The 13,799-nt window shown below is 42.1% G+C and overlaps 1 protein-coding gene across 16 annotated transcripts in view; it reads left to right on the forward strand.

Moving 5' to 3' along the window:
* Positions 1-13,799, forward strand: part of LOC148026783 (pre-mRNA-processing protein 40A-like) — a 136,833-nt gene that overhangs the window by 106,707 nt on the left and 16,327 nt on the right. For 2 of the 16 annotated variants that reach the window (XM_087691310.1, XM_087691299.1), the window contains 4 exons: positions 1,524-1,874; positions 1,975-2,095; positions 3,285-3,324; positions 3,502-3,538. In XM_087691310.1, coding sequence (XP_087547436.1) covers positions 1,524-1,874; positions 1,975-2,095; positions 3,285-3,324; positions 3,502-3,538 — 549 coding nt within the window. The other 14 variants (XR_015692899.1, XM_087691300.1, XR_015692902.1 and 11 more) reach the window with 12 other exon arrangements.

Consider the following 13,799-nt stretch of genomic DNA (forward strand, 5'->3'; position numbering starts at 1 on the left):
ACTATAAGAAGAACGCGTGAGCGTGCACAAGAGCATTGCCCTCTTTTTTATTTGCGTTCTTCCCTAAAAGCAGGCCATTTGACTAAAGTGAACTAGGTGTAATTTTTCAAAGATCACCTTGTCATTGTACAATTGTAATAGCATATGCCCGTATGGGCAATGCTAATAAAAATGTGTTTATTAGCATTCTTTCTTAAAGTGGGCCATTTAACTAAAGTTAACTAGTGGTAACTTTTCAAAGAAGAATCAGTGTGTCGTTGTACTATTGTATAGAATATACCCTAATTGACAATGCAATCATTTAAGTAGTTGATAGTCAAGTCATACATTGTTAGGAATACATATGTAATTCATGGGAAGTCTTCAAGCTATGTGCAACTTTCATGCAAACTTAGAAAAGAACTTTGAACTTGACTTGAGAAACATCAATTGCTAAATTAGATTCCAAAATCATTTGTCTGGAACTTGTAAGGTTTGTGAATCATAAGAGTGGCATATCCATCAGTCATGACTAATCAATGGATTAGGAGTCATGATCAAGTGAGTGGCCACCATCCATTAAACATTTTGATGACAGCCTGTTTACAAATTTTAACATGCACAGGCAGAGATATAAGCTATAACACGTAACAGTTCCAAAGTAAGGTACAAAAATATATTATCAAAGAAAAATAGGGCAAAAAAGAATGCATTTCATAAGTATGAGATGCCCTCTTTGTTTCCTACTTGTAAGAAATACATTTTGATGCGACACTGTGCACCATTGCTGGTGGACGGATGTGACGGTTTATGAGCCTAGAGTCCAAATGTGGTGATGACAAAAAGGACTCCTTACTGCTCTAGCCTTGAGGACATGTTCATGTTACAAGACCCCTTATCTGTGATACCTTAGGGCACATTCACACGTAGTGACCTAATTGTGTGTGATGAGTGGCCAATGCTGCAGGTGCCCAATGCCAATCTAGGATGTCCAACAATGTGTGGAGTAGGAAAATCGCTTCATGAGTGAATAGAAAATTTCTAAATGAAGAAGTGTGGACAAAACAAAGCTGTTACAGTCTCTCTTGACAAATAACAAGATATGAGAAGCTCTAAACAGCTCACATTAGTGGGAAGCCCTCGTGTCAGTTTGTGGAAGCACTCTTAACCTAAAAGTTAATGCATCCAGACTTTCTTTGACAGAGGTACAACCAGATTATCTACACAAGATCATGTCTCAAATCCATTTCACACAAAATTCTTTCAATTTTCTGCACATTACACATGTTTCTTTGGTTCCACACGTTTTCTTAAAACCTAATTATTTGGGTTGCAAGTATTTCAGTATGATTTTCTCTAAAATCCAACTTTGTTGTCTGAGCTTGTTCTTAAAGCTTTTGACTTTGCTCCTTCAAACAAGAGGTTTTTTTCAGAAGCTGAACATTTCTATGGCATCCTAGCCCTCCTCTTCACATATTAGTGTGTTAGGAAATTCACAGTTTTTAATGCAGTCCTCTTAGTCAAGTTTGCCTATTCATTGTAAGGTTGTGAATCAGATGAAAAAGGAGAAAGAGAAAGAAAAGGAACGGGAAAAAGAGAAGGAGAAAGACAAAGGCAAGGACAGAGAAAAAAGGAAAGACAAAGATAAGAAAGAGAAAGAAAAATCTGGCAAAAAAGACAGAGGAATGCATGATGACGAAATGGAGCTCGACAACAATTACATCGAAAAGGATGAACGAAGGAAGGACAAGGATCGAGAAAAAGATAAGGAGAAAAAGCACAGGAAGCACCATCACAGCAGAAGCAGTGATGAACTTGGTTCAGAAAAGGCTGACAAAGAAGCAAAAAAAAGATCGCACAAACATAGTCATGACAAGAAGAGATCCTCTCGGAAGGTCAGTTACTTGTGATTGCAAGGTTTTATGGCAGTCCTTATGAACTCAATGCTGTGTTTGATTTAGTATCTTATCGATATAACAATGCAATTTGAAGCAGCATGCACATGACTCTGCTTCAGACAGTGAGCACAGGCATAAACGACATAGAAAGGAAAGAGATTCATCTCGCAGGAATGGAACAGCTGATGACCTGGAAGATGGAGAGCTAGGGGAAGACGGTGAAATTCGATAGTGCCTGTCTCCTCCTCTTATCGATTTTGTAGTTCATGTTATTAATTTCATTCTTCTGGTTGCCACTAAAGTGGTGTTTATTTAGAAATGAAAATGCTTAGTCATCCTGTGCACTCCCTGCTAGTGTTTCGAGTTCACGTGTTCACAAGTGAGGCTAGTTTGGACAGGGCTTTATTGCCTATGTGTAACATTTGGGTGCTGAATTGCTACCTCTTTTGAAATGTTGAAGCAATAGCTGATAACCCTAATTGGATTCTTAGGCGCGGTAGCACCTGGTTTCCATCTTCTGAATGCTAGTTGTTACTGCAGTCTGTTGTGTTTTGTTTTCACTTTGTAAAAATGTGAATGTTTCCCTGTTCTGTGGCTGGCAGTTTACAATTCTTACAAGTTGGCTTTTGCGAGGTAAGTCTTTTTACATTTGATTTGGTGAAGGTTGTCAACATATGAGCTGCATTCATTTGTGCTTACTTCTTATAGGTAAGTGGGAGTTTTGAACATTCCATGCTTGCATAAACCTTGAAATATTTTTTTTAGTAAGATACAAATTGGTTTTGAAAGAAAGTGGCATTTTACCGGAAGCTATTTTTCTAAGCTAGTTTTATGCCAAAATTTGTCGTACTGATGCACACTACAGTCGGTTTTGTTTCATAGAAATTGGTTTCCCCTTAATATCTTTTTCGTCAGTTGAAGTTTGTGTTGAGAGCTGTATTAGCCTGTATTACCCACGAACCCATTGATTCCTGGGGCGTTTAAGTCTGTAGTTAATTTTGAGTAGTAAATACTTGCCACAGGAAACTCCTGTTAGAAATCTTAAATGAACATTTTATTTTCTCGGGTTTCAGTGCTGATTGGTTGTGACAGGAAATGCCTGCTAGGAATCTGAAAGGAACTTCTTTTTTCCCCAGTTTATTTTTAAGAATAGATAGTTTTTGTTATAAAATTTCCTAGGGGGATCTTTTTTGATATACCAGTTATATTGGTGGCGCGTTTTTCTTAGCTCAGTCAGTCTTCATCTTACCTGCATGCTGCAGCTCCTATAAAATTGGCCATGTCCTATTTTTACTGCTGTCTGTGTCGTGTTATTTCATTAAAATTTAGTTTATCTCACATTGAAGTTTTTGCATGTTATGTTCTGTGCAGTCTGTTCTAAAAATTTGACTGGCTTTTGGTGTACAGCCAATTTGGCAGCCCCTAGATGGAGCGATTGGTTGGTTTGGTACAGAGAAGCAGATGCTCTGTCTTAAAGCTTCAGATTAATTGTTTGTCTAAATTCTCTTCCTGAATTTGTAGTCTAGTGGGCTGTAATTCTATTAATAGGCATGAGGTTGGCTGTTTGTGTGCTTTCCATCAGCATGGGTGCTGTTCCTGATATACATGATTTTGCCTGTTTCAGCAGGCCTCTTGCTTTAGTTGTTTTCGGCCATTATTAGGTACAACCTTGATCCTGGTGCTTCCCTGAGTAAAGATGCTCAAAATTTGTCTACATGTACTTGTTTGATATAGAAAGTCTTATTAGGACACCTTGCGTATAGAACTGACTTTGTGGTTGCATTAGGATGAGGGGTGACAGAATATGAAGTTGGGTTGTGTAAATGAATCTTCTTTGCTGCAGTGTCAAATCTTGTTCCCTTCTTTGCTTTATCTCTCTATCTTTGTTGGCATGATTAGTGTTGCCTATGGATGCTGCTGCATTTATGTGTGAGCAGGTCAGCATGCATGTCCATCACCCCCACCCACTCCCGGTTCGGCACCCAGACAAAAAACCTAAAAAAAAAAGAAGAAGGAAAAGAAATGCGGGAAATGTTTGGTGTGAACATGTGCATGAGTTCTGATTAGCTGCTGGTAATAAGTCCAAGCTGCTTACAATGTCAAGACTCAGAACAACAATGCGGTAGTTTACTTTAGCCAGGTGAAATTGATCTCAATGATCATGTTGTTTGTCATTTTGGTTATCCTTTGGGATGGAATATGTTCCTTACGCAGATGACTGAATGGGTTAGTAAAAGTCATGTGTTAGATGCGACTAGTAGAAGTATCAATGGTCTGTATACTTTCTTCTTCAAATATGAGCTTTTTTTCTTTTGTATATCAGATTTTTCCTTTTCTTTTATTTGTGTAAGCAAAGTGGAAAGGAATGCATACATTTCCATGGCAGCCAAGTAAGATTTTGGTGAAAACTTGGCCATGGAAGAAAGAGCTTAGAATACCAGCTGTTGATAGGTTGAGCTTTGTGACAATGCATGGCAGTTTTATAATTAAGGATATGCATATCATATGTTGGTGGGGAAAGCATCTTTATTGGTCATATTTGTGTAGAAAAGAGCCTTGGCCTGAAGTATTGGCTCCAATATGTTGATATGCTGACCACAACCTTTGAAAATTGAACGATGCTACATTGAATGGTCTTTTTGGCCATTTTGAAGGAACAATAGATGGTTGTCCTTTCTGTAGTGGGCTGATTTTGACTTGGAAGAATATTTTTGTTGATCTAAAATGGCACTAGGCAGACTCAACAAGCTTTTCCTATAAAGACTGTTCTTCTTTGTCCCACCTTTTTGTCAAGATCGAAACTTGAAAGAATGGGACAAATAAGGGTTATTTTTTTGAACCACTGACCGGAAGGTGATTTCCTTTGTTGCTGTTTCTATTCAATATGGCTGGGCATGCATGTTAGGTGAGTTGGGAGGGACATTAAAAAGTTTATCAGCAAGATCTGCCATGTCTAACCATGTTGGCTTGACTTGATAACAACAATGAAGATAAAACATTAAACGATCTCTTAATGATCCTAGAGTCCTCGTGTAGGATCCTATCTTGATCAATAGGGATCACTAGAAATGCTGTACTATCTTTAAGGCAGGGATATCAGTCACAGGTGATCCAAGGTACCGAGTCCATTTGTAGGAAGTACTCGTCTCACTAGACGTGTGATAATGACTTTGCTTTTTTGAAGGTAAAGATGTCAGAATGCTAGCTGTATGGTGGGTGCTGTGCTTTGCAAAGTGTGGCTGCCTAATGTGTTGTGATCCCTTTGACTTGAGAATGGTGTTTGACATGACAGTGCTACAGACGTGGCTATGTCTAGCAAGCTGGCTGTGGAGCCAGCGTTGAAGAGATTTGTAAGAACCCATTGCTCACTGGATTTGGCTTTGCCTTCTCCCTCTTGCTTCTCAGAAGGTTCTTTCTGATATTTGGAAGTTGGGATTAAAACAACCTTGGGTATCTCTGATCCTCATACTCCATCATCCTATGGAGAGGCTGAGACTGATGTCAAAAGGGGCAAGGAAATCTCCCTTTGAGATCATAATATATGTCACCTCTGCAGATAAATGCTCCTCAAAATCAACTTCCTGGCATTATTATTGGCAAATGTCTGCATCCTTAGACATATTTGGATATCATGGGCTAATGTGATGATGTCCATAGTTGTCCAGTAGCATTTGTAGCCCATGGGAAAGGGGTATATCCAACTTGATAATGAATCCCTCCGTTAACATGTGCCAAAGGTACCTCTAATATTGTTCCATCTTTATGCTGAGGGGAGTATGTTCTCCACTTGCTTTCAATTGTCTTGGAGGAAGTCAATGCAATCGTGGATATCTGTCATGACTGAAATAAGGCCTCCATTACCGCATGTGTTGCTCCCATCATTGCTCTAATAATCTCATGGGGTACTAATGCTTTGCTTCGTATCATAAGAGAAAATTGCAATTGTCATCATTGATATTCTCCCAATACCTTGCTAGGTCTTTTTGCAAGGACATGGAACCCATATTTAGACTCTGTAAGGATGGTGATAGGTTCGAAATGCAGCTGAGAGTGCAGTATACAGTGTGAGAGTGAGAGAGACAGAGTGAAGCACGACACCCAATCCAATAGATTGAAAGAGTGTAATATGAAAGTACAAAGTACAACCCTTAAACCTTAGGGTTGTAAGGGGTGTTCACACCCGACACATGGTAAGTGCCCATAAGTGTGTAACATAAGCACATAAGCACATACGAAAATAAGACTATAAGTCTGGGGGAAAAAATCTCTCCTACCGAGAGTAAAAAGTGCCCCAGTGTCCTACTGATCACCGACACTCCCATATGAGCGTAGGCGTAAGTGAGGCGTGAGTCAAATACCCAACAAACCCCCCTGGAGTGAAGAGTGATCAAGAGTACAAGGATCATCCGCCACCAAAGGATATCAAATTTAAAGCATCGCGACACTCCACTAGTGGCAATTGTTTCTTTCTTGGCTCTTCTTGCTTTTCTTGGCTTAGCAAGAAACAATCCATTGTTGCCACATCGTCATGTGAAGCTGAATACAAGGCAGCTTTCACTACCACAGTTGAATGCGTATGGCTTAGACGCTTACTAGCTGATCTGGATGTATCTGTTACGGAGACTACTCCTTTGTTCACTGACAGTGAGAGTGCCATTGCAGTGGCACGGAACCCAATGTTTCATGCCCGCACGAAACACATTGAGATCCATTATCACTTTGTCAGAGAGAGGCTACATGCAGGTGATATCAGCCTTGTCTATTGTCCTGCCACTAGTAATGTGGCAGACATCTTTACCAAAGCTCTTCCTCGTGACAAATTTGACGCTTGACAGCTTGCCAATGTGACATACGTGGCTGATGCATATACCTGCTCAAAGCTGAAACTGCAAACTGTATGTCCGGCCTAGTGTTGCATAGGTAGATAAGACATCCAACTGCAGGAGCATATGTATGTATATCAAACAAATCACTGTCATCATGTAATGACAGTTTCAGTCCAGGTTCCATGGGGGTACAAACTGGCTTGCAATCCTGTAAGCCAAACTTCTCAAGAAGCTGCCCAATATACCGTACCTCGAGCATCATGTATGAACTGGATGCCCAAGTAGTAATGCAAAACTCCCAAGTCAGACATGTCAAAAGTTTGCTGCAAATTTTGTTTGAATGCTGAAATCTGATCAGCATGTGTTCCAGTGAGCAAAAGGTCATCAACATAAAGACATATAATCAGCATAGATTCCCCTTCTTTACATACGTAAAGGGTAGACTCAGATGAGGTGTTTAGAAACCCCTGGCCAAGCAAGAAAGCATCTATTTTTGCATACCAAGCTCTAGGAGCTTGTTTCAAACCATATAGTGCCTTTTTGAGCTTGTATACCAAATGTTCTGAGCCTTCAACTGCAAAACCAATGGGCTGCTGTACATAAACTTTCTCCTGAAGTTCCCCATGTAAAAATGCAGTTTTGATATCTAGCTGATGCACTGTCCAACCATAATGTGCAGCCAAAGCAATCATAGACCTGATGGTCGTCATACGGGAAGTACGAGCAAATGTTTCCTCATAGTCAATGCCCTTTTTCTGTGCGTAGCCTTTAGCTACAAGCCGTGCCTTGTATTTATCAATGGATCCATCTGCTTTCCTTTTCAGTTTGTAGACCCATTTCGTTCCAATGGCTTTCTTCCCAAATGGCAAGGACACCAAATCCCAAGTTTGATTCTTAGTAATAGAATCTAATTCAGCTTGCATTGCTGCCATCCAATGCACACTGTGTTGTGCATCCTCAAAACATTCAGGCTCTTCATTGTCAAAAGTACTTGCTGCCATAACAAACTCCATGGTATGTGCTAAATCATGCAAACGAGTTTGCCTTCTAGTATGACCAGCCATGGGTGCATCCAAAGGACTATCTTGCATAGTCTGCAAATACCATCTAGGTAACTGTCTAGCTTCTTGACTGTGTGCAAGCTCTTGCTGAATTTCAGTTTCAGCATTATGCTGAATATTCCGATCAGCCAATGGCTGAATTTCTGCACTTTCCATAGGAGCGGCTGGCTGAACATTAGGTTCATTTTCTGAAGCTCCAGGTGAATCACCAAAAGTAATGGGCAGCAGCCCTTCAAAAACATCATGGGCAGCCTGATATGTGTCCAAACCAGCCAAGGATAATTCTGATTTTTCATCAAAAACATCATCCCTGTTGACAAAAACCTTCTTTGTAACGGGATCATAGAGTCTGTAGCCTTTGCTCTCATTGCTATATCCCATAAAAATGCACTTAACAGCCTTGTTGTCCAACTTTTTTCTAAGTACCTGTGGAATACGGGCATAGGCAAGACACCCAAAGGTACGGAAGTGGCCAACAGAAGGTTTACGACTGTTCCAAGCCTCAAAAGGTGTGATGGTCTTCAAGGCTTTGGTAGGGCATCTGTTCAAAATATGGCAAGCACACATGACTGCTTCCATCCAAAAACTATGAGGTAAGCTCTTTGCCTTCAGCATACATCTGGCCATCTCCATGAGTGACCGATTCTTCCTCTCTGCTACCCCATTCTGTGGAGTATAGGCAGTAGTGTACTGATGGACTATGCCTTTCTGCTTCAAAAAAGAATTCAGCATAGAGGACATGTATTCCCCCCCTCGGTCCGAACAGAGAGTCTTAATTTTGCATCCAGATTGATTTTCAACAAGTGCATTGAAAGCCAAAAATGCATCATACACTTTTGATTTCTTTTTCAAACAGGAGACCGAGCAAAAACGTGTACAGTCATCAATGAATGTCACAAAATAGTAACAACCGCCCAATGACATTGTTTGCATAGATCCACAAACATTTGAATGCACCAACTGCAATCTGGTTGTTGCTCTGAAGCAACATCACGGGGAAATGAGAAACGATGCATTTTCCCCAAAATGCATCCCTCGCATAAGTGCTCAGGAGGTCTCTCCAAGAGAGGTAAGCCATCCAGCATCTGAGTACGCTGCAAAAGTATCAAGCTGCCAAAGTTTACATGCCCCAAACGAGCATGCCATAACTCCGCCTGTATCATAGCAGGAGTAAGAGTGGATGTCAAGTATGCCGACTGATCTACTGAAAGAGCATCCAACTCGTATAAACCATGACACAAAGATCCTGTCAAGACCAAAGTCATGCGTTCTTTATCTCTAACCATGCAATGGTCATCATCAAATGTGACCTGCAAATCACAACGTGCCAAAGAAGAAATAGAAAGCAAATTCTTCTTGATTCCAGGCACAAACAAAGCATCCTGTAGGCGGAGAATAGAGCCATCAATGGCTGTGAGGTGAATCTCCCCAATACCACGAACAGGGTATGATGCATTATTGGCACACTGTACAGATTTCCCAACGGGAGGTGCACTAACTGAAGCAAACAGATCTCTACGAGATGTAATATGTCTAGAAGCACCACTGTCAAAGAACCAAGTGTTAGCATTCTCTGTAGAGCTAAGTGCTCTATCGGCCCAAGAGATGTCATAACTGCAAGTGTAAAAACAATAGTCCCTGTCCACAACAAAGGACGCGGACTCACTAGCAGTGGAAGGAGTAGTAGAAACAGACATTCCTGACTCCTTCTTCTTCTCTTTGGCAATGCGCTTCTTGCACTCAGTGATATAGTGGCCTGGCTTCTTACAATAATGACATTTTCCCTTTTTAGCTTGCGACCCCCTTGTGTCTGATTCTGTGATGTGCCCGAAGTGTCAGAACTTTGTGGAGCATTTTTCACCTTGTTGTTTTTGCCTTTCTGTCTTGCCACAAAAGCCTGCTCAGAGACTATCTCATCCACACCACTATTTTTCCTTGTTTGCTCTTCCTCTAGAAGCAAATTAACCAGCTGAATAAAAGTGAGTGGGTGCTCGGCAATCCTCATGGTGAGGTTCAATGCAGTATGAAAAGACAAGTACGAAGAAGGTAAGGAATTCAAGGTGGTGGATATCAACTGCGCATCCGAAAAGTACTCATCTACATTCATGAGCTGCTCCCTCAAGTCCTGAATTTTATTCAAGTGATCCTGCATAGAATCACCCTCATTCATCTTCAAAGTCTCTAACTCTTTCTTCAAGAAAAAGATCCGAGTCTCATTCTTTCCTACAAACATATGCTCCAAAGTCAGCCATGCATCTCGTGAAGAAGATGCTGAACGAATATGAGGGATGATGGACCGCTGAACGGCCAAAGCAATCAGCGACAAGGCTTGTGCATCAGGTGTATCCCAAGCTTTTTGAGTTACAGTTCTTGGAGGAAGTGGCTGAGGTGGAGCGGGCTGAGGTCCTCGTTGTCCACGTGCCCCTTGAGGAGGAGGAGTAACGGGAGCTACAACTCCTGGTCGAGTTTCCTCTCCACTGATATAATCCCATAAATTCTTGGCCACTAATACATTCTTCATTATGAATGACCATAGCGAATAATTGTTTCCGTCCAATCTGTCTTCCTTGGATACATACGTAAATACATCACCTCCCTGATTTGCCATAGTGACAAATTTCCAAAGACAAATGAGCAATGTCAAAGCAGTAAGGACTGGAAATCTGCAAATTTCCAGAAATTGCAGCAAGCACACTTCTGCAATTAATGTGCAAGGGCATACTCTGTCAAAAACTGTCTTTAATGCACACTTCCCAAGGTGCAAACAGTGCTCAGCAACACTGTAATATCAAGAATCCCCAATATTTTTGCCAAAAATTTGTTCAAAACAGTCTTTCTGCTGTAACTGCAGTTTATATGCACGTGTCCTCAAAATACATAAAAGCCCCAAAATTTCTGATGAATGTGCCCAGAAATTTGCATCATCCGTGTCCCTGACACGTATCCTGAATTCTATACGTGCTTGCATAGGAACCCCCTTTGCTAGAGACTTATTCTGGAATAAAAAGATATATATTTTTTAAAAAATAACTGACGTGGACAGAGCGGACGCTGGTCAGGTCGCTGGCAGGCAGGGCAGTCGGGCGGGTACCTGACGTGGATAGGGCGGACTTCGCAAACTGACAGTCGGGCGGGTAGTTAGGCGGCGGGGCTGGCGACGTGGAGCTGCCAGGAGACACGTGGCGCAGCAGTAGTGAGGCGGCGCCCAGGTCTGGTGGCGACAGACGAGCTGCAGGTCGAGCCTGACGAGGATGAGGCGCTGCTGGGACAGGTGGCGTACGCAGGTACAGATGGTGCCTTCAGCCTGGCGAGAGCTGTAGAACTGACGGGGGCCGCAGACAGTGGGGGCTACAGTCTGCAGACTGCAGATTACTCTGATACCAAATGTAAGGATGGTGATAGGATCGAAATGCAGCTGAGAGTGCAGTAGACAGTCTGAGAGTGAGAGAGACAGGGTGAAGCACGACACCCAATCCAATAGACTGAAAGAGTGTAATATGAAAGTACAAAGTACAACCCTTAAACCTTAGGGTTGTAAGGGGTGTTCACACCCGACACACGGTAAGTGCCCATAAGTGTGTAACATAAGCACATAAGCACATACGAAAATAAGACTATAAGTCTGGGGGAAAAAACCTCTCCTACCGAGAGTAAAAAGTGCCCCAGTGTCCTACTGATCACCGACACTCCCATATGAGCGTAGGCGTAAGTGAGGCGTGAGTCAAATACCCAACAGACTCCCTATTCCCAGGGAGAAGGCGAGCATACTGAATAAGATCCAACTGCTAATGGAAAAGACCCTTAAGCTTAGCTATATGACTTTGAATCTTGGAGGCCGAATCAAAGATGAATGCATTTTGGGTGACCTAGTTGTGCCAAGAGCCCCAGAATCTAAGAAAATGAAATAAGATCCTCATGTGGGGCTACATGGCAATGGGATATTTCGCCTTGTGAAAGGCCCTATCAGATGGCTACATCAAAGGCTTGAGCACAGCTCTCCATATGTCAGAGGGACCAGATTTTCTTGGCTAATGCATGAAATAAATCTATGGCAGGAAGATTCTGCATTGCTAGTACAAAAGAAACACTTGCCATTCGAAATATGGGGCTTGAAAGAGTGGAGGGAAGGGGTAGACTGCCTATCAACTTTTTCGAAATAAAAACTTTGCATTTGAATTGAGTCTTATTGAGGCACCTTTCCATGATAGTTAATTTGCACCCTGACTTAGTTTTGTGTAGCCTCCAAGCAACATTGGCTTTGGTCACCAACTGTGCTCTCCAAACTCAGTCGACTCACAAGGTCACAATTGTGCTAAGGATGATCAGGATCCAAGGCAAGGAGGAGCTGTCAATCCTGCAATTGCCTTGAGATCATGCTTCATACAGTATGGTATCCATGAGGGATCTGAAAAAGCCATCTGTGTGAAAAAGATATCAACACACAATGAGCTAGTAGAGTTGCATTTGCAATGTAGACTAAACCCAGACATGCCATTCCATTGAACTTGGGCCGATCCTCTTGTTTCCCTTTCCAAGAGATCACATAGCCAACAATTGCATTTGCAGGGAATTAATAAATAATCTATTCTATGTTGGATGCCATTACTCCTTTTGAAGAACAACCTTCCATGAGCACAACAAATGAGTCATTGCAACAGATGAATGTGTCGAAAATTGGGAATCCTGTATAGCTAATGACAAATAAACATATACAACAATTTATCAATCAAGCTTTCAATCAAATCTTCTACTTCCTTGCACTCTTGCGTTCCTATCTCCATTTTCTCACATGGTATCAGAGCCTATCACTCTATCTCACATGCTTCAGTTCTAGCCCACTCATTATTTTTGAGATAAGGTAATAGTGATCTAGACGCTATGGGATGGAGAAAAATCACCAGTATTCATTATTTTTAACACTAAGATTGCTAGTCTATGTTTGAAATATATATCAACGTACATGTAACTCCCTTTTGTGGTTGAGCAGAATGATGCGGTGCCACATCCTCAGATGCTCCCTCCCTCAGATGAAGTCAATGGATGTGCCTTGTAAGGTTTTGCGACATTTTCCGATTATTCCACGTATTCAACTTATGTTCAAGTGTAACAAAAGTCCTTGGTTTTGAAGAAAAAAGTGAATAATAGAGACCCAAGGGTGTTAACCAACTCACATAGCTTGCAAAAGTGACTAATGGAGAGCAACCATGTGATTCTCAACATCCAAAGGAGCTCGACCTCCAATGTTTGAGCATTTAAGGAGAAGGAACTTTAGGGATCAAGTTGATATTTCCTTTCTAGGATGCAGCATGATTCCCTAAAACCCAAACTTGTTGACACATGGGTGTTGGGTATTTCACTTACGCCTCACTTACGCCTCACTTACGCCTATGCTCACATAGGAGTGTCGGTGATTAGTAGGACCCTGGGGCACTTTTTACTCTTGGTAGGAGAGGTTTTTCCCCCGAGACTTATGGTCTTATTTCGTATGTGCTTATGTCACACACTTACGGGAACTTATCGTGTTCGGGTGTGAACACCCCATACAACCCTAAGGTTCAAGGGTTGTACCTTGTACTTTCAGTTTACACTCTTTCAATCTATTGCATTGGGTGTCATGCTTCACTCTCATACCGTCTACTGATTTCTGTGTTGAGCTTCAATCTTGACTTCATCTCACATTTGGTATCAGAGCTGAGGCTCTGCTCCGCTCAGTCTCCGGGGAGCTTCTTGCTCAGTCCAAGCTTCAGCTTCTCAGTTCAGCAACAGGGTCCAGCCTCAACCTTCAGAAGGAGACGCCTTGCCCCTCTGCTTTGCACAGCAGTGCCTTGTCCTGTAGCAGCTCGACTTGCCTCTCCCCACGCCAGCTGCTGCCCCAGACTGCAGAACGTCTCGCCATACCTGTCCCAGTGTTGTCTAACTATCTCGCCCGTCATCTGGTTTTGCTGCCTCTGGCCACGCTGCCTTTGGCCATGCCCGGCCCCTGGCAGCAAACCTGCTTGAGAGCTGCCCCCCTTGCGCCACTTGTCGTCAGAGCG

This window comes from Lygodium microphyllum, chromosome 13 (genome assembly GCF_053477565.2).
Source record: "Lygodium microphyllum isolate KBCC chromosome 13, Lygodium_microphyllum_v1.1.10, whole genome shotgun sequence".
Lineage (NCBI taxonomy): Eukaryota > Viridiplantae > Streptophyta > Polypodiopsida > Schizaeales > Lygodiaceae > Lygodium > Lygodium microphyllum.